Here is a 19,861-nt window from a genome sequence, read left to right as displayed (position 1 = left end):
ACATTTATTAAGCCCAAGGGACTCTAAAAAAAAACATTTTCAAAACAAAACAAACATAGGTAGAAGTGTATAGTGATAAATATTAATGTTGCCAAAATTGACTAAATAACTTAACAATTCATTTCTATTTTTTTTATTTTTATAAATAGAACTGAACTGAATCCAAACTGGATTTGGCCTAAGTTAGCCTACTATTTTAGAGTTTAGACAAAATACAGCCTACCAACATATGGGGATACTTACAGAAGATTGGCAAAGCCAATAATAATAAAAACATATTGATTGGGCTAAACCAGCTCCATAATGAGCAGGGGTGCACATAACTCAGATTGTGAATTTAGTTTGGAGGTTTTTTTTTATATATACACATGGGAAAAGCTAAACAATAATTGATTTTCAATTTTAAAAAACGGTGCTTTTATTTTGACATGTAAATCCGGAAGTCAAAATATTTTTGTATTTAGCTCTCGTCAATTGCCTTGCTAGGATAGGCTAAGTAAGGGGAGCTTTGAATATAATTACATTTATTTCCCGGCCACAATATATATTTCAGAGGTAGAAGACATTCAGCTATACATGTATGTCTATGGAGGAATTATTTCAGTATTTTTCTTAGGCTGCAGAGTTTGCGACAGTCATCAATCACTTTACGTTGCCGATGTGGAGCTCGTGGGTCGTTAGGGGTGGGTCTTGGTTGCGAAGGAACCGAGCTTAAGTTTGGCTGTGATTGGTTACTTTCAGCTGATCACCATGTTGTTATGCAGTTACCGCCTACTAGGGTAAAATTATAGGAGTTCCTCAGTCGTACATCATATGTTATAGGAATCTGTCAGGGGATGGCATTGTCGACGACGTCGCACGGAACCATTGGTTGATATATGCAACATCTGAGCAGGGGAACGTGACCATGATGTGGCAAGCTGATACTTAAAAAATATCCAGGCTTTGTAAGATCTAGCATGCATCATCAACAACTGGGCAGAGGGACATAGCCATAAGTATGTCTAAACCCTCTGTCTATTTCTACAATTTCTCTTCTTAAGATCTGTTTTTACACCTAACCTTAAGCACACTGCTAACCTTATGTCTAAACCTAACCTTACATTAAGATAATAAACACATTTTAGTTTTTTCTTATTTTTTTTTTACAATATAGCCAATTTCGACTTTGTGACTGTGTTAACTAGTGACAACCGAGTTCCTCCAGCTTTCTACTCACAGAGAGCAGAGGCAGGGGCAGAAGAGTTTAAAGTATGTTTTCTCATGACCCGCTCATGAGAAATTATACTTCAAAACCTTTCTTCTTGAGAAAAGGTATTATGGTGTGCAGATAATTTGATTTCTGCCCGATGTTAACTAAATGCAGTGAAATAGTTTTTAGTTGCAAGGTAGGCATGAGCCATAAGGATGAAAATAATGAAAAATGCAGCAAACGCTCAAACTTGAAACATATTGATAAAACCATGTCTATGTTTTCATTCATCTACACAGTTATTCCTTTATTTAATATTTTTTGGGCTCTACCCTCTGCTTTGTCTGTTTCAGCCTGTTGACCACGTGTCTGGTCTGCTGAAGGGCCTGGCTGGGGCCACAGTGGCCCTGCTGCTTCTGGGTTTTGGGGTTTCTGATTGGGGCGACCCGGTGGGGGAACAGGTCCTGTACCACACTGTGTTTGTAGTCCTTCCAGCGGCTGTGTTCCAGGAACACAGTGCACAGCTCGTCGTCGCTACACAGGAAGATAACACAAAAGCGGTCTTAATAATATATGCCATTCAGCAGACGCTCTTTTCCAAAGCGACTTACAGTAATGCGTACATTGTCCCTAGCTAGATCTGAGAGGATTAGACAGGTATAAGCAATACAGTGAAAGTTCCACCTTGCCCTCTGTGGATTGCTTGCCTTACACCTATCTAGTCCTGAGTCGTCTTAGATCTACACAAACACCTAGGGTAGGGGCTAGGGGTTGTTTCTGGTGCCCCGTCTTTTCTATGGAGTGCACCAGTAAGGGAAGCCCATCTGAACTGGTATCCATAAGTCTCACCTTGGGTAGGTTTTCTGCAGGGCCTCCAGCTTCTTCATGGTGGTGTTGTCCACCAGCTTGTCAAAGCGAGTCTTCTCCACCCGCAGGATCTCCACGCTCTGGCTGACCAGAGTGAACCTGCGACAGTCTCTCTGCTTCGACGGCATCAGGTACTGGTTCAGACCCTGAACCACACCACACAGCAGACACACAGAACCATATAGTTAGAAAACACTAGAGGAAGAGTTTAAGGAAGTGATTACAACTCTATGCTCAGAACACAGAATGCCATGGATGTCATATTATCATGTTATTACATGGTCATCCATGCTGAACACAAGGCACAAGTACCATACAGGTTTCTTCCAATGTTGATGTGGGTAACGTCTGGACCTTAGGGCTACGTACAAATGTGCTGCTCTGATGAAGGGTGTCGATCAGGAAACAGGCCCTGGTGGGCAGGTCTGCAGGAAGTCCTCTGGGAGGACGTGGAGGATTATTGAGGAGGACTTTGTGTTTTATGACACTGAGGAAGAGTAGAACAGACAGACACAACTTATCACCGGGCAGCGAACTAACTGGACACAGCTGAGATACATCGATGTCACTGATGTGTGGTACGTCCAGGTAAATACACTGTGGCCAGTTACATTACCTTCCTGGTTGGATGGTCAGCTCGCCTTTGAATCCATTTGTTGGCAAACATGTACCTCTGCTTACTGAGAGAGAGGAAGAGGGAGAGAGAGAGCAACAGAAAGAGAGAGACGGAGAGAGAAAGAGAGCGAGATAATGTTTTTTGTTTTTATTGTTCTTCAACATGTCATTGCACAAATGTTATAATCTTACTCAAAACTCAATATAAACAACATACACCTTTTTTAATAAAAATAAAATAGGTGTTACTCTGGTTGCTATAGGATACAGGGAAAACTGAGGTTGCCTAGAACTTAATGCTAAAATGTGAACTGTGTATATTGTATGCATATTTTGTGTGTCTTCACATTACAGTAGGATTGTATTATAAACACGTGCCAGTACCTGAGTCTGCATACTGTTTTAGGAGGCGTTGGTAGGCACTGCAGGAGGTAAGGTCCACCACTCTCAACACGTCACATTGGCCCTGTAATGGAAACATTTAATCTCAAACATCTCTGCCTGCAACTACATTACCCAACATTCCCCACATGTACTGTAGGCCTACAACTTAGCCTCCCAGTTACCTTGCCAATGAAAATAATGTTGCCCATGTCGTTGGTGTCCTTGACGACCACGTGGCCGTAGCGAAATTGCTCGGCCTTGGAATGGTCAGCCATCTGTTCAATGAGAGAGTATGACCAGGAGGACACTAGCTGGAGTGACCTGGGAGAGACGGGGCACAGAGGTGAATTGGCGGAAAGAGAGGCAATGTGACTCCCGGTGACTGAGAGTTACAAACACCGTTTGTAGTGGGAGTTCAAGGTGCTGCTCAACAAAGACAGGTTTGTAGCGGGAATTCAGGGAGGCCTTCGCTTTTCAGTAGGAAAGTAGGAGTGGTGCTCTGCTCAACAAAGACAGGTTTGTAGCGAGAATTCAGGTAGGCCTTCGCTCTTCAGTCGGAAAGTAGGAGCGGTGCTCAACAAAGACAGGTTTGTAGGGGGTATATATTCAGATCCTAAACTCATCTCTGGCTGCAGAATCTCACCGGAAGAAGCTGAAGCGATAGTAAAACATCCTATTATCTCACCGGAAGAACCTGAAGCGATAGTCAAACTCCTTCTTGAGCTCTACGTCCATCTTGTTAGCGAAGAAGTCTTCCTTGTCGACCACCATGAGCTCCGTCTCCTCCATACACACCACAGTGGCATTCCTCCTCAGTGTTTTGATCAAGGCCACATCCTGACAGACAACATTTACTGACCATTAATAATCAGAACAGTCAAAACCACATGATTGCGCCAGTAGCCTAGCTACAGTCAGGTTTGCTATTTCATGTGGTTGAAGCTACTCGTCTGCGTTGCCCATCAGGCTTTGAATGTATGTGAGGTATGACGTTCGCAAGAACCCAGATATATTTTTCCTAAACACTAAACAATATCACTACTATTCTCACCACTGCTACCTCCACGATCAGTACTTCGACTATTGATAATGATTTTGCCTCTTAAAAAAATAGCTTCAACTAAAACATATAATTGTGAGGCCTCACCCCGAAGTTCATGCCCTTCTTGATGAGGATGGGCTCCTTATCCACGAAGGCACTGCTACCGTCGTTGTCCTTGGTGACGGCCAGTAGCCCAGAGAACACAAAGTAGAAGCTGTGTCCCCAATGGCCCTTCTTAATGACCACTCTGCGACGCTCCAACCTGCAGGCATAGCCGCACGGGGTGATTGGTAACTCTTTATTTATTAGGATCCTCATTAGCTGTTGTAAAAGCAGCAGCTACTCTTCCTGGAGTCCACACAAACCATGGAACATAACATAATACAGAACATTAGACAAGAACAAACTTGTAAAGCATTATAATGCCTTGTAAACATATTTGTAGTAACTTATGCAGTCATAGTTAAATATAACAGCTGTGATAGATCTATATTATGGCTTCTTGTTGTGCGTTAATGCTTGTACTCCTGTGTCCATGGGAACCAGGGCTATCGCTCAACGCAAGCCATTTCGATCTACGGTGTCCACAGATTGATTTATAATCGAAAATGTCGGTCGGAACCAGTACCAGAATCACGCAGGTCCCCTAAGCTGAAGGGGACTTTACATCTAAGTGGTTAATGCTTTATTGTACAGTTAAGTATAACGCTTTATGACTGCATCTATAAAGTCCTATGAATGTTTATAAGGCAATACAACACTTCACAAGAAGCCACTTCAACTAAAGTGTTACCGGATTATTATAGCCTACCAGTAGGTCAATGGCAGCTATACAGGCCATCAAAGCCCAGTACAGACTAGTAAAACAAGGGTTGTGTTTATTTGACACTAAAAGAAACAAATTGACTGAAACAGGGAAGGACTATACTACCTAGACATTTTCCATTGCGTTCCCTAAGACAGGGGTTTCCAAACTTTTTCACTCAGGCCCCCTTTCCATGCAGAAGACACATTTCAGTTGAAGGCATTCAGTTGTACAACTGACTAGGTACCCCCTTTCCTTTCCAGCATTGGGGAACATCCGGGGGCCTCCCTGTGCACGCCATGTCTATTTCTATGGGCACAAGCACTGTTCATGACACAAACTGTTCACTCCCTTCTTGTTGGTGGAGAGAATTTTGCAGGTTTAAAGCTTATTTCCTGCAATTCTACACATTTTGCCATGTCCAATGTGTATTCATGTGATATTTGAGAGACACGAACATTACTACAAAATCTACGGGCTAAAAAACATTAGCTGACATGAGCTAGTTTCTGACAAGTTATAAATAGCTCTCTAAGGTACGCAATGACTGACATGACAAGAGGAAAACTGATGATGCAATAACCAATATAGAAATGACACCTTGTGCATTCTACTAGTACAACTGTCAAGAGTAAGTTGAAAGCCGGACTGAGTTCCTTAAAAAAAATCTGAATATGTTTGGGAACCACTACCCTAAGGAACCCAAGTGATTGACAGGGGATTGACCTCTAACCTCTGATAGCGAACCACCCTGGCCAGAAGGAGTTGCAAGGTTCCACTGTAGCGACGGAACATGCTCACAGAGCTCAGCATGTTGTGAACCAGCAACACCTCCGACTCAGAACGCTCCTCTGGGCACTTCCGCATAATCTCCACCAGCAGGACAGGGATCCGGTCCTGGAATGTTCCAGACATAACGCTCACACACGTATACAAGCACACATTCACACATAGCATTCACGCTCAGACAGAGACACACACACACACACCTATGCTCACACACATACACACACAGCTTTCACGTACACAGACAGAGACACACATACGCTCACACACATTCACACATAGCATTCACGCTCACAGACAGAGACACACACACACATACACACATAGCTTTCACTCACACAAACACAGGCAGACACACACACCAAGGAGAACAGCGTTCCTTCCAGCCATAAACACAGTATGGTCATACCCAGCATAGGTCTTCTAAATTCATACGGTATCGTTACCTCTTTCACTTTGAAGTGGTTCAGGTCAAACACCAGATTTGTACCCTGCAGGAACAGAAATCATTGTTGACTTTCCAGTCTTTCTGGATATCACAACTATAGCTTCTTTTTCAATCTCCCATCAAGACCGCTACATAAACCTGGTAACCCTAGGTGCCCGTTAGTCCAGCAAAACACAGCACCTTATCACTTCCCCTTAACAGTAGCACTCTCCTACACGCACTCACACACACACACGACCCACCGTTCCCCCGGCCGGCTGGTTGGTGATGGTCTCACAGAAGTTGAACTCCATGAATTGGCGATAGTTGGAACGGGACATGAAGTAGCGGCAGAAGCGAGTCATCAGGATGACGCTGCGCACCGCCCACTTAAAGCCCAGCTTGCCCCGGCATGGAGCAGCCTGCACCGGGGCCGAAAATAACATCTCCGCTGCCTGCTGGAAATGTAAAACCGCCGATGGCTAGACAAGGGAGGGAAGAACGGAGAGGTCAATACATGGACTGGCTAGAGGAGGGAGAGAGAGAGGTCAATACATGGACTGTAAGGTCATTGGCATTGTCACTACATCTTCTCCTGAACACCCATGGTCAGAGGACACAGGTTGGACTGAACTATGAACTAGAGTGGCATACATAACAGTACATGCCGTTGATAAGGGGGGAGGGGTTTATGTGGCCAGATCTGAAGGCCTAAACGCGAACTAAGAGAGCCTACGTAGAGCCCTGTTACCATAGAAATACAACTAAGATGGTATAATGATAATGGCTGACAGTTTGTGCCTGCAGACTCTAACAAAAATTCCTATCTAGCTTTCTATATCTATGCACATTACCACATCCTTGAGGTCCGTCTTGGCCTCCTTCGCAGCTGCTGGAAACAGAATGAGATGCTGTTCAAATGAACTAATAGCCCTCACCAGGACAAAATGATAGACATACCGGTGGTGGGTATGTTTCTAAGCCACAGCATTTTTGTGGTGACTAAGATGTAAATTAAGAAACAAGGTGGTTTTACCTTTCTCCACTTTCTCTCCTGTCTCCATTGTCCAATGGTGTCAGGTGTTAGTTGTTTATTTTTGAGATATGGACTCCACCCACTAGAGAGGTTCCTCTGTGACATCACAGGGTGTATTCTATCATAGCGTCTCAGCCAGGACAGTTGTTGTGGAGGTGTCTTCTGAATCCCCCTGGAGAAAGGCCAAGTCCCCCCAGTGGTATACATACCCCAGGTTGACAACCACAGCGCTAGTCCATATTTTAGGCATAGACTATTCAGTGATGTAGTTATGAGTGGGTAGAAGCCAAACCTAACCACTGACACAGGGTCAGGTATTTGTTCATCCCCCTAAAGGTTAAGTGGATGTGGGGTAGGATAATCTGACCTTAGATCTGTGGTTGGGGCAACTTCTACCTCAAGCAATGTAGTCCTAAACACATTATTGCCAAAAACCACCAGTCCCAATCTCAACCTGACCCAAACCTTCAATAACCCCTTATACAGCTTTCTGCTTATTTAGGCTTGAACAGAGATTTCAGAAAGACCATACAGAACTTCCAAAGACAAGAAAAAAAGGGCCATTGTTTTAGAAAATTGATAATGAATATATTTATAACACTTCTATAAGGCTCATACAGCTATAACATGTTTGATATGCACTGATACATAAAATGTCTCTCATACACATAATCATCAATCACAGAATAATCCACATAAATGTATCATAAACAGTTCACAGATTTCATTAAAACGATACAATTGAGGACCCTCCCGTACGTTTATTATGACAAGGAGGACGTGTATAGGGTAGCTGCGTCTCAAAGCACAGTAGTGGTAGTGTTATAGTTCTTATTTGATCACAGGGATTTCCCTGGTTGGGATAGCAGCCTGGTCAATCAGACGGACTGCTGAGCTCACGTTTAGTTTCACTTCGGGAATGTGAGCTATCGCGAGATCAGGCTGGTTTCACAAGACTAGAGGGATAACCATAGAACTTCCACTAACACACTAGCTATTCTCGTACCGTCTCTGCTCACACACTTGTGTTTTAACACAACACACCTCTCCAACTCCATAACATATCATTATCTATTATCTTCCTCTTCAAACCCTGACACATTATTATCTATGCCCTTTCACAGTCTAATAGCCTAAAATAGTTCACATTACTGTTCGTAGTACGATCCATATGAGTCCAGTGATAGGTCTTTTCACTGGCATAGGGGGTGTGTCCTCACTGTCCTGCAACGTCATTGGTTGTCATTGTCGTCGACCGGCAGCCACACCCATGGCACAGAGATCCTCATTGGATGATCCAGGCAGAGCAGCTTCAATAATCCCGCCCTCCTATTCCAGCTATCTAAGGGGAAATGGCTCAGTTCTGCCTCCAGGACAAGACTTGTGACAATAAACATCCACCTGCAGACCCTTATTTGAGTTTCAAAACAAACATATAAAAGCCTAGAAAACTTGTAGAAAGGCTCAGAGTGGTGGGTAGGACAAGTCCAATCAAAACACATTAGAAAGGCTCAGAGTGGTGGGTAGGACAAGTCCAATCAAAGCACATTAGAAAGGCTCAAAGTGGTGGGTAGGACAAGTCCAATCAAAACACAGTAGAAAGTCTCAGAGTGGTGGGTAGGACAAGTCCAATCAAAACACAGTACAAAGGCTCAGAGTGGTGGGTAGGACAAGTCCAATCAAAACACAGTAGAAAGTCTCAGAGTGGTGGGTAGGACAAGTCCAATCAAAACACAGTACAAAGGCTCAGAGTGGTGGGTAGGACAGGTCCAATCAAAGCACAGTAGAAAGGTTTGGGCTCGCTGTTTTTTGATCGTTTTGATTGTCTTGAGTTAGGCTTGGTTGTCAGATTTTGGGATGTGGGGGGCAGAGGTGAAAGGGGGGAGGGTTAGGAGAAGTCCCACACCTCCTCTGTGGGGTGAGCGATGGCGGAGGTGGGGGGGTGGCAGGACGGGGTAGAGGAGCAGGACACAGAGGGGTCATCGGGGCTGGAAACTCCAAGGGGCACCGCGGGGTACATGAGACTGAGGAAGGAGTCCCGGGTATGATGTCTTTTCACCTGTCATACAGTCCACAGAAAAATACATGAATACGAAGTCAGCCATACCGTACCACAGAATGCAATCCAGTCCAAAACACAGCATTTTGATGATGATGAGACCTACCTGTTTGAAGAAGGCATGGGTCAACAGTGTAGAAGCAGAGGGTCTATGGAACACCAAAACAGGACAAAGTCACACCATGCCTTAATGTCCCACAACACCGTCATATCTAGCAGTCACACCGTGCCTTAATGTCCCACAACACTGTCATATCTAGCAGTCACACCGTGCATTAATGTCCCACAACACCGTCATATCTAGCAGTCACACCGTGCCTTAATGTCCCACAACACCGTCATATCTAGCAGTCACACCGTGCCTTAATGTCCCCACAACACTGTCATATCTAGCAGTCACACCGTGCCTTAATGTCCCACAACACTGTCATATCTAGCAGTCACACCGTGCCTTAATGTCCCCACAACACTGTCATATCTAGCAGTCACACAGTGCCTTAATGTCCCACAACACTGTCATATCTAGCAGTCACACCGTGCCTTAATGTCCCACAACACTGTCATATCTAGCAGTCACACCGTGCCTTAATGTCCCACAACACTGTCATATCTAGCAGTCACACAGTGCCTTAATGTCCCACAACACTGTCATATCTAGCAGTCACACCGTGCCTTAATGTCCCCACAACACTGTCATATCTAGCAGTCACACCGTGCCTTAATGTCCCACAACACCGTCATATCTAGCAGTCACACCGTGCCTTAATGTCCCACAACACTGTCATATCTAGCAGTCACACAGTGCCTTAATGTCCCCACAACACTGTCATATCTAGCAGTCACACCGTGCCTTAATGTCCCACAACACCGTCATATCTAGCAGTCACACCGTGCCTTAATGTCCCACAACACTGTCATATCTAGCAGTCACACCGTGCCTTAATGTCCCACAACACTGTCATATCTAGCACCACTGGGAATCTCACATATTACACACCTTTCAAAAATGACAGAAATTCAGACAGAACACAAGAGCATTTAAAATTGTTCCTTGAATGCAAGACCCGACTTCAAACGGAGGTACCAGAGCCCCTGTGTATAACGTCTGCTGCTCCTGTGTGTGTGTGTCTCACCTGCATTTGGTGTGTGTGTTGTTGTGTGTGTGCTTGCGTTCGGTGTGTCTGCACACGTGTATGTCTCACCTGCAGTCGGGCTGCTGTTGCAGACACAGCTGGACCAGGTTGTGCAGGGTGGCCGAGTGGTTCTTGGGGGCGGGGCTCTGAGGTCTTTCGGCGGTGGCGGTGCGGGTCAGGCTGCCCGTGGCAACACTCTCCCCGATGCCAGAGTCCACCCCGGAGCGGGACACCTTCAGCCCCCCCAGCTCCCCTAGGGGGGAGGGGGCCACGTCCAGCAGGCAGCAGTGGGACCCACGCAGCTTCTGGAGCAGCATCTGGAGAGAGAGACAGAGACATATGGACGCATGGACACAGTCACACAGAGGGAGAGAGATGGAGAAAAAACGAGACTCTCATAATGTTTTGTAATGTATGTAAGGCCCCAGTACCTGTGTAGGGGGCATGTCCTGGAAAGGCACCCTGCCACTGACCAGCTCACAGACTACTATCCCCAGACTGTAGATGTCTGACTTCACCCCATAGCCATGCAGGTCCTGTCGTAGCAGCTCTGGGCTGAGCCAGGGTAGCAGGGCGGGGCTGTGGTGGGGCATGTCAAACACGGTCCTCACCTTCTTCCCATCCCGCATCATACTGTAAACACTGTGCAGCCCCGAGAGGTAAACACGGCCCTCCCCAGACAGCAGGATGTGACTGGCCTTCACTCCCCTGAGAGGAAGAGGAGAAGAGCGTTCACTCTCGCCAAATCTTCAGGCTTCTACACAACTACAGTCAACTAACTATTGATGATGCATTAGGTTGTTTTTACCAGCTCAGACCAACTGTCCCTGACACATTCTACATGTTGAATTGCGAGCAACTCCGAGCAACTATGTCCAACTGAGACAGCAAACTGGGCTGATTCTTTCAACAAATCGAATGAAATGTTATTGGTCAGAAGCGCCGAAAAGAACAGGTGTAGACTTTGCCGTGAAGTGCTTACTCACGGGCCCTTTTCCAACAATGCAGAGTGAAAAGTTAGAAGCATTTGCTAAATAGGAAACACATAGTAAGACAATAAAATAACAATAGCGAGGCTGTATACAAGGAGTACCGGTACCATCTAACAGTTGGGTTGGCTGTAGTTGGACAGAAGTGTATCAGTGTTGCTTCCGTCCCTCTCCTCACCCCAACCTGGGCTCCAACCAGGGACCCTCTGAACACATCAGCAACTGCCACCCATGAAGCATCGTTACCTATCGCTTGACCGCTAACTAGCGCACCGCTAACTAGCTAGCCATTTCATATCGGCTACATGTAGAAGCCTTAAAACGGTCCATATCTCTCCCTTGTCCCCATGGTGTCTTTCTTCCCTCACCTGTGCACGTAGCCCATGAGGTGCAGGTATTGCAGAGCCTTCAGGACTCCATGGAGGAGGTAAGCGATCAGGGACTCACTCATCCCGTCAGGGAAGAACGTCCTCAGCAGGCTATCTGCCGAACCTGGGACAAGAGAGAAGTCGGTAACTATGGTTCCAAATGGTTCGTAATGTTTCTTACAAACATAGGCATTTTTGACCATGTCATTTCTGTACCATAAAAAATAAAGTTCAACCAACTTATCGCTGAGAGAAGGAGCTTGGATGAAGAGAGATGGGGGGAGTAAGTGTGGGAGAGAGATGGTGAGAGGAAACGAGTGTTAGAAGATGCATGCAGTAGACTGACCGTAGCCCATGAGTGGTGTGAGGACCCAGAGCTGGCAGCAGGAGCTGAAGACCAGGCGAGAGGTCAGCAGGTTGGGGTGGCGGAACAGCCTGGAGAGAAGAACCTCGTTCTGGGGACACAGCCAGGAAACACTGGGGTCACACAGCCAGGAAACACTGGGGTCACACAGCCAGGAAACACTGGGGTCACACAGCCAGGAAACACTGGGGTCACACAGCCAGGAAACACTGCGGTCACACAGCCAGGAAACACTTGGGTCACACAGCCAGGAAACACTGGGGTCACACAGCCAGGAAACACTGGGGTCACACAGCCAGGAAACACTGGGGTCACACAGCCAGGAAACACTGGGGTCACACAGCCAGGAAACACTGGGGTCACAGCCAGGAAACACTGGGGTCACAGCCAGGAAACACTGGGGTCACACAGTCAGGAAACACTGGGGTCACACAGTCAGGAAACACTGGGGTCACACAGTCAGGAAACACTGGGGTCACACAGTCAGGAAACACTGGGGTCACAGCCAGGAAACACTGGGGTCACAGCCAGGAAACACTGGGGTCACACAGTCAGGAAACACTGGGGTCACACAGTCAGCCAGGTGGCTTGGTACCACTGCCAAGTGCCAACAATGTTATTATGAACAATGACCTAAATGGTCCCTGACCCTGGATCTAGAGAGCAAGAGTGCAGGTTTTTGTTCCAGCCCAACGCTAACTCATCTTATTCAAGTAATCGACTGACTCAACTAACTAAGAAATTGATTAGTTGAATCAGGTGTTTTGAATCAGTGGTGGCTGGAACAAAATATGTATCTTATGACATGAACTTCGATGAAAAGACAAGGTGGTCCGTATCTGTAGGACCTTTAATACAGTACCGCACCATCAACTGTAGCAGCTCATCCTCTGTACACTCATCCAGGTTGGTGTTCTTGACTGCTACCAGCTGGCGGGAGGGGGTGTGGCGTGCCATGCGCACCTGGCTCAGGTTGTTGAAGCCTTTCCCTGTGAACATGGTTTGATAATAAATATTAAGACATGTAGAAACACGTTCAACTCTGAAAATGCTTAATTCTCAGGTACTGTGTGGTTAGTATGGTCTTCAATAATCCAGGGAGATTTGTGAACTAATATTTTGAATTGGCCAGTTTATTCAACAGATGTGCCAAAAGGTAATAGACTATGTGTAACATAAAATGTCCACAATACAAACGCTTTATACTCGGGCTATGTGTAGTATGGGACTTGGTCAGGGAAATTGTAAACAATGCTTTTGGATTAGCTATTCTATTCAACAGTAACATGCTAAAATGAAATATGCTCTGTATTTGTCAGAGGAGATATTACTCTGCAGGCAACAACTATGTAGTGAAAGGACTTGTCTTTCTGGGTTGTAGTGATGAGGTGATTTATGACCAATGGTATGCTCACCCAGCTCTGACAGCAGCTGGTAGTGGGCGGAGTTAGCAGAGAGGGCTGTGATGTCATCGCTGCCTGCACCACCCCAGGTGAAAGTGCATTCTGAGACGTCAGAGCTCTGTGAAGAATCAAACACACACGGACTCACACACAACCCTGAAACGTATCAGCAGCATATTTCCTTAGATCACAGAACGTAGTAACAACATGGTAATACTATGGAAACATGTTGTAGTTGGTCACAATAATAACCTTCTTTACCTAGATTAGGGATAGTTCACCCAAATGAACTGTTTTTCTTACCCTGTAGGCAGTCTACAAATACAGTCTACAAGTGCTTTAGTATAGCATGGTATTTTTTACTAACATGAAATGGGTCCATTTAGCAGAGAAGAGGAAGCAGAATGAGGGTGAGTGAGTGTCGCCTTTGAGCCTGAAGAGGTCAAAGTACTATGGTGTCGTGGTGATGACCAACCAGTGGCTGCCACAGGGGGGCACTGTGGTGTTAAGCTACATAGGGTAATGCTGTGATGGGCGTAGTTTCACTGGGGCCGGTGTTGGGGGGAGGGAGAGGCTGTAAAGTACTTTGTGTTAAGGGGTCAGGGCCGTGCACAGACCTTTCAGGGGGCCGATGCCTAAACTAATTCATATCTCGAAATTCAGAACATACCACTGCCTTTGTAGCGAACTGTTTTATTTGTTTTAGCAGACCTATTTATTTCTGCAACAATGCATTCGTCATCAGAAATGGAAAGCTAGCTAGTTACAGTGCCTCCTAAAGACGTGGGGAAAAGAAGGTGGGCTATCAGCTGATCATTGATGTTGATGATTGATGTAAATCTGCTAGTTAGTTAGCAAGATTTGTTTTTATTGATTGTAATTTATCTTAAATGCTCTTAAATAATAACTTCATGATATGATACTCATCATCCTCTACCTCAAGATATATGGCTGGCTGGCTATTGGCTTGTGTGGATATTTTAGTATCACCTGGTGGTTAACTAGAGTCTTAATCTCATGACTCTGGATCAGAAGGTTGTGAGGTTGACACTCGTGTTTTATTTGAACCCTATCCAAACCTTAACCCTTAGCTTAACAATTCAGAATGAGTGTCTAACCTTAACCCTTACCTTAACCAATCAGAATGAGTGTCTAAACTGAACCCTTAGAAATAGAACGATACCTAGCATGAGGAGTCAACCCAGAGTGTAAAAAGCACTTCGAAATGTGATGTTTGGAGCAACTTCGAAGTGTGACGTTTAGATAAATGTAAATAAACATCTGATTCTGCAGTGAGACTGTGAGAGCTTGTTGCGAGTCTAGACTACCTGTGATGCTGCTGCCGACTGAGGAAGGGATGGAGTCGGGTCGGAGGGAGGGTCGTTGATGCAGCCGCTCCTCTCTCTGTCTACTCTGTGTATGAGCCAATGTAACAGTGTTCCTTTTGTCCCTCTGCTCGCCCCTACCTGACCTCGAACCAGGGGTAACAGTGTTCCTTCCGTTCCTCTCCTCGTCCCTACCTGGCCTCGAATCAGGGGTAACAGTGTTCCTTCCGTCCCTCTGCTCACCCCTACCTGGCCTCGAACCAGGGGTAACAGTGTTCCTTCCGTCCCTCTCCTCGCCCCTACCTGACCTCGAACCAGGGACCCTCTGCACTCATCGACAACAGTCACCCTCAAAGCACCGTTACCCATCATTCCACAAAAGCCCCAGCCCTTGCAGAGCAAGGGAAACAACTACTTCAAGGTCTCAGAGCGAGTGATGTCACCGATTGAAGCGCTATTAGCGCGCACCCTGTTAACTCGCTAGCCATTTCACACCGGTTACACCAACTAGACTGAATATTGATGATGATGTAACTCAAGGGTTAATCAAATGTTATACCGCTGTGGCAACACTGTTGTTATTATAAACTAGGTAGCTAGCTACACACACTAGACTGGTGGCCGCATCTCATGCATGTTTGGATACCAGGCATGTGCAATCTCAGTACATGGCAGACGGGAAAAAGGCACAACTGGGCAAGCGTGAGATCTGTACAGGGCTGACCAACAGGAGCAACCAACAGGGCTGACCAACAGGGCTAACCAACAGGGCTGACCAACAGGAGCAACTAACAGGGCTGACCAACAGGGCTGACCAACAGGGCTAACCAACAGGGCTGACCAACAGGGCTGACCAACAGGAGCAACCAACAGGGCTGACCAACAGGGCTGACCAACAGGAGCAACTAACAGGGCTGACCAACAGGGCTGACCAACAGGGCTAACCAACAGGGCTGACCAACAGGGCTGACCAACAGGGCTGACCAACAGGAGCAACCAACAGGGCTAACCAACAGGGCTGACCAACAGAAGCAACCAACAGGGCTGATCAACAGGAGCAACCAACAGGGTTGACCAACAGGAGCAACCAACTGGGCTGATCAACAGGAGCAACCAACAGGGCTGACCAACAGAAGCAACCAACAGGGCTGACCAACAGGAGCAACCAACTGGGCTGATCAACAGGAGCAACCAACAGGGCTGACCAACAGGAGCAACCAACAGGGGTGACCAACAGGAGCAACCAACTGATGACATCACGACGACTTGCGGACAATCGGTTCAGAACAACAATGACCATATCCCCCCCCCAAAAATATATATAAATACACCACCACAGAAAAGGGCACTTGGCGAGTGGGAGGGCAAAGTGTTGGGCACAGGTTGACTCCCATCTGTGCACGTGCCTGGGCGGGATGCTGTGGCAGTTAGCTCCAGGGTGAGCTGACACAGCAGCTATGAAAAAGGCTTGCTGCTGTGCTATACAGCATGAATAGCTTTGGTTCACTTATAGGCTATGTAATGTTCTAGCGATCTGGTCAGTGGCTGGCCACTATTACGTGGTAGGTTACACGCAGCTCTACCATCACATAGACAGGACCCGGAACTGTCCTATGTTGTCCTAGTGGTCCTTTCTGACCTCTGACCTGATAGAATAGAACTAGGCTGACCACACCATAAAGACAAGGCCGGGTGGGCTTCAGTGCTCCGATTGGATGCTAACAGAGTGGACACAGCACTGTACTGACCAGGTATTGGTGGCTGACGTCCTCATACTGGTCCTCTATGCTGATTGGCTGGACCTGAGTGGGGGAGATGCAGGAGCAGTCCTGGGGAAGAGGGGAGGAGGGAGGAGGGGGTGAGACATGCCCCCCGAGGAGAGGAGAATAGAGGAGAATAGAGGAGTGAGACGGTCCAATAGGGAAGGAGGGAGGAGAGGACAGGCATGCCGTCATGCCCTTATAAGGAGATAAGGCGGGACTTAGGAGGACAACACTGAAGAGATACTTTTGGAGCATCAAGGTTGGAGCCAATGTTGAAAACAACAGTCTTGTGGAGGAAGACATGCAGTGCATGTCCATGAAGTGACTGCTACTTTAGAAAGAGACAGTTGAGATGGATGACAGGGTTAGCAGCAGATTGGTACCCATGATATAACCTACTGGGAAAGGTAATGGCAATATGCATGGATAATGAGATGGGTCTTATGAATGAACTCTGATAAAGAAAGCATGAGTTCTAGGATTGGAGCGTGGCTAGATCAATGTGCTATGAGAGAGACACACTGCACACCTGAAGGAGACGCTGGCTCATTAGATCATCATCATCATCATCATCATCAACCTCTTTAGATAAATCATTTTCATGATCGGCTAAACATCAAAGCCATGCTGATTAAAATAAATATCCCTTACCAAGAAAGACATGGAGTTCTCTTCGTGGGGGTTAGCGCTTCACGCGATGGCATTTATCCGCTCCACGACCACAGCACGCGCTGTACAATGAGAGCGATGGTGAGAGAGAGAGAGAATGAGCAAGAGGAGAAATACATGGTAACATGAGAGACTTAGTTAGGATTCAACCTGAGAGACAACCTCCCCCATGGGGCGGTCTGTATGTCCATGCAGTTTACCTGGCTGTACTCTACCGGGTTCAGATTCCACTGCATTGGCATCTGACTTCATCACTTCATGCAAAACACTGCTCCACGTTCTTGAAAAACATAAAATAAAACGATTGATGATTAAATAAGCAATAATAGCCCCAGCAGGGATGTTAAGCTGAACGCATGCTGTTGAAAGAAAAATACTTTTTCACGGAGGTATCAAAATATCTCGACAAAAATAACTATGCCAGTCGGTGACCACAAAATACTGAGATTAAAACACGCATTACGTGACTGTTTGGTGCGCAATAGCCCGATTCACATCGGTATTCGTTACATTTTCGTGATACAGAATCATTGTTGCCACATCTGAATGTAAGCATCTGAAATGCATGTGGTCCATCGCTTTGGCTGTAGCTAAGTGCCTCGATGGATATTTTCTCCCCGTCTCTCCTGCCACAGCATGAATGGGAAGGGGACTTTGAGGACAGTGCGTCGTCGTGTCCCATTCTATGAGCGCGCGACCTAATGATGAGTCCTTGGTCCTTGACCATTATTGTTCTTTATAGGTCGTCGCTGCCACATACCCACCATTGTGAAAGTCTTTAACAACCCTATATAGTGACAGTTCTTGCCTGTTGTTGTTGGGGAATTATTTTGCTTGTAACCGATATTCTATTGTATTGTATTCCAGTCTATTCTGTTCTATTCTAGCTATTTTATTATAATCTACTGTCAGACACCCTACTGGGGGAAAAAATGGTTGAATCAACGTTGTTTCCACGTCATAAAATAATTATATGTAATTGCGTTGAATCCGCGTGGGGAAATGATTGGATGTGCCAAAAGTCATCAACATAAGGCCATTTCGTATTTTTTTCACACAACTTTTAACTTAAAGCAGATGATGTGGTGACATCGTTGTTGATTTCACGTTAGTTGACAACTCAACAAAATGTAAATCAAGACGACGTTGAACTGATGTCTGTACCCAGTGGAAAGGGCGCAACACTGTAGCAGAGAAAGAGGTTGTCCTCTCTGATTGTAACCTACACATCTGTACCCAGTGGAAAGGGCGCAACACTGTAGCAGAGAAAGAGGTTGTCCTCTCTGATTGTAACCTACACATCTGTACCCAGTGGAAAGGGCGCAACACTGTAGCAGAGAAAGAGGTTGTCCTCTCTGATTGTAACCTACACATCTGTACCCAGTGGAAAGGGCGCAACACTGTAGCAGAGAAAGAGGTTGTCCTCTCTGATTGTAACCTACACATCTGTACCCAGTGGAAAGGGCGCAACACTGTAGCAGAGAAAGAGGTTGTCCTCTCTGATTGTAACCTACACATCTGTACCCAGTGGAAAGGGCGCAACACTGTAGCAGAGAAAGAGGTTGTCCTCTCTGATTGTAACCTACACATCTGTACCCAGTGGAAAGGGCGCAACACTGTAGCAGAGAAAGAGGTTGTCCTCTCTGATTGTAACCTACACATCTGTACCCAGTGGAAAGGGCGCAACACTGTAGCAGAGAAAGAGGTTGTCCTCTCTGATTGTAACCTACACATCTGTACCCAGTGGAAAGGGCGCAACACTGTAGCAGAGAAAGAGGTTGTCCTCTCTGATTGTAACCTACACATCTGTACCCAGTGGAAAGGGCGCAACACTGTAGCAGAGAAAGAGGTTGTCCTCTCTGATTGTAACCTACACATCTGTACCCAGTGGAAAGGGCGCAACACTGTAGCAGAGAAAGAGGTTGTCCTCTCTGATTGTAACCTACACATCTGTACCCAGTGGAAAGGGCGCAACACTGTAGCAGAGAAAGAGGTTGTCCTCTCTGATTGTAACCTACACATCTGTACCCAGTGGAAAGGGCGCAACACTGTAGCAGAGAAAGAGGTTGTCCTCTCTGATTGTAACCTACACATCTGTTTAGTACATGTTTTCCTATAATCATGTAAAACATTATCACATCATTAACATAATCACATCATTTGTGGATGCAGGATTGCATATGACTGCAACGAGTTTACTTACACTGAAAATCAGTTTATGAAATCTTCATTCCCAATCATAACAAAATCAGGCTGGGTTTTTCAACCAACTTACTCTTGCTCTGAATGCGAAACAAACTTGAACAAACCAAGCATGACATGAGGAAGCTTACAACTCGCAACTTAAACATTTCTAACTTGGCAAAGTTAAGGCTTATGACAACGCAAAATATGACGTAATGTACAAGTTGTGCGTACAAACACTGTTTTGACTGAAGATAATACAATATTTTCAAGATGTAATGGAATGAAATAGGAACAAATTGCGATGCGTTATACACACTGTTAAAACAAATGTATTTTTGTTGAGAGTATGAACGACAACATACTTCACCTATGTTTCTGCTCTCCTCTCAGATGATTTGACGTAATGACGTAGATACTAAACTTGTGGGAACCTGATAAAAGTTGGGA

The 19,861-nt window shown here is 45.9% G+C and overlaps 2 protein-coding genes across 2 annotated transcripts; both read right to left on the bottom strand.

The window, feature by feature from the left end:
- Positions 1-1,448: 1,448 nt before the first annotated feature.
- LOC129840535 (cyclic nucleotide-binding domain-containing protein 2-like) lies at positions 1,449-6,733 on the bottom strand. The gene is made up of 11 exons (XM_055908469.1): positions 6,382-6,733; positions 6,138-6,182; positions 5,639-5,802; positions 4,206-4,362; positions 3,744-3,895; positions 3,241-3,379; positions 3,059-3,140; positions 2,676-2,739; positions 2,429-2,546; positions 2,042-2,205; positions 1,449-1,726 (listed from the first exon to the last, which is right to left on the bottom strand). The coding sequence occupies exons 1-11, from the start codon at positions 6,562-6,564 to the stop codon at positions 1,504-1,506; spliced, it is 1,491 nt and encodes a 496-aa protein (XP_055764444.1). The 5' UTR covers positions 6,565-6,733; the 3' UTR covers positions 1,449-1,503.
- Positions 6,734-7,730: 997 nt separating this feature from the next.
- On the bottom strand, positions 7,731-19,412 carry stradb (STE20 related adaptor beta). Its single transcript, XM_055908098.1, is given in 12 exon segments — positions 7,731-9,213; positions 9,320-9,362; positions 10,416-10,663; positions 10,778-11,054; positions 11,704-11,827; positions 12,050-12,158; positions 12,935-13,056; positions 13,483-13,588; positions 16,544-16,624; positions 17,210-17,241; positions 17,244-17,289; positions 17,428-19,412. Coding segments are annotated over 11 exon segments (1,332 nt in total). The 5' UTR covers positions 17,263-17,289; positions 17,428-19,412; the 3' UTR covers positions 7,731-9,042.
- Between the last annotated feature and the right edge of the window lie 449 nt (positions 19,413-19,861).

The sequence above is a fragment of the Salvelinus fontinalis genome, chromosome 41, assembly GCF_029448725.1.
Source record: "Salvelinus fontinalis isolate EN_2023a chromosome 41, ASM2944872v1, whole genome shotgun sequence".
Lineage (NCBI taxonomy): Eukaryota > Metazoa > Chordata > Actinopteri > Salmoniformes > Salmonidae > Salvelinus > Salvelinus fontinalis.
Note: the sequence above shows the minus strand (reverse complement) of the source record. Positions and strands in the feature narration are given on the sequence as shown.

What these genes read in the sequence shown, in the direction of transcription:
- LOC129840535 (XM_055908469.1), bottom strand. Translation starts at nt 6,564, where the DNA reads ATGTTATTTTCGGCCCCGGTGCAGGCTGCTCCATGCCGGGGCAAGCTG. An exon ending in ACCACTTCAAAGTGAAAGAG is followed by an intron (nt 5,803 to 6,137) that starts GTAACGATACCG and finishes GGAACATTCCAG; the next exon opens with GACCGGATCCCTGTCCTGCT. An exon ending in ACATTATTTTCATTGGCAAG is followed by an intron (nt 3,141 to 3,240) that starts GTAACTGGGAGG and finishes TTTCCATTACAG; the next exon opens with GGCCAATGTGACGTGTTGAG.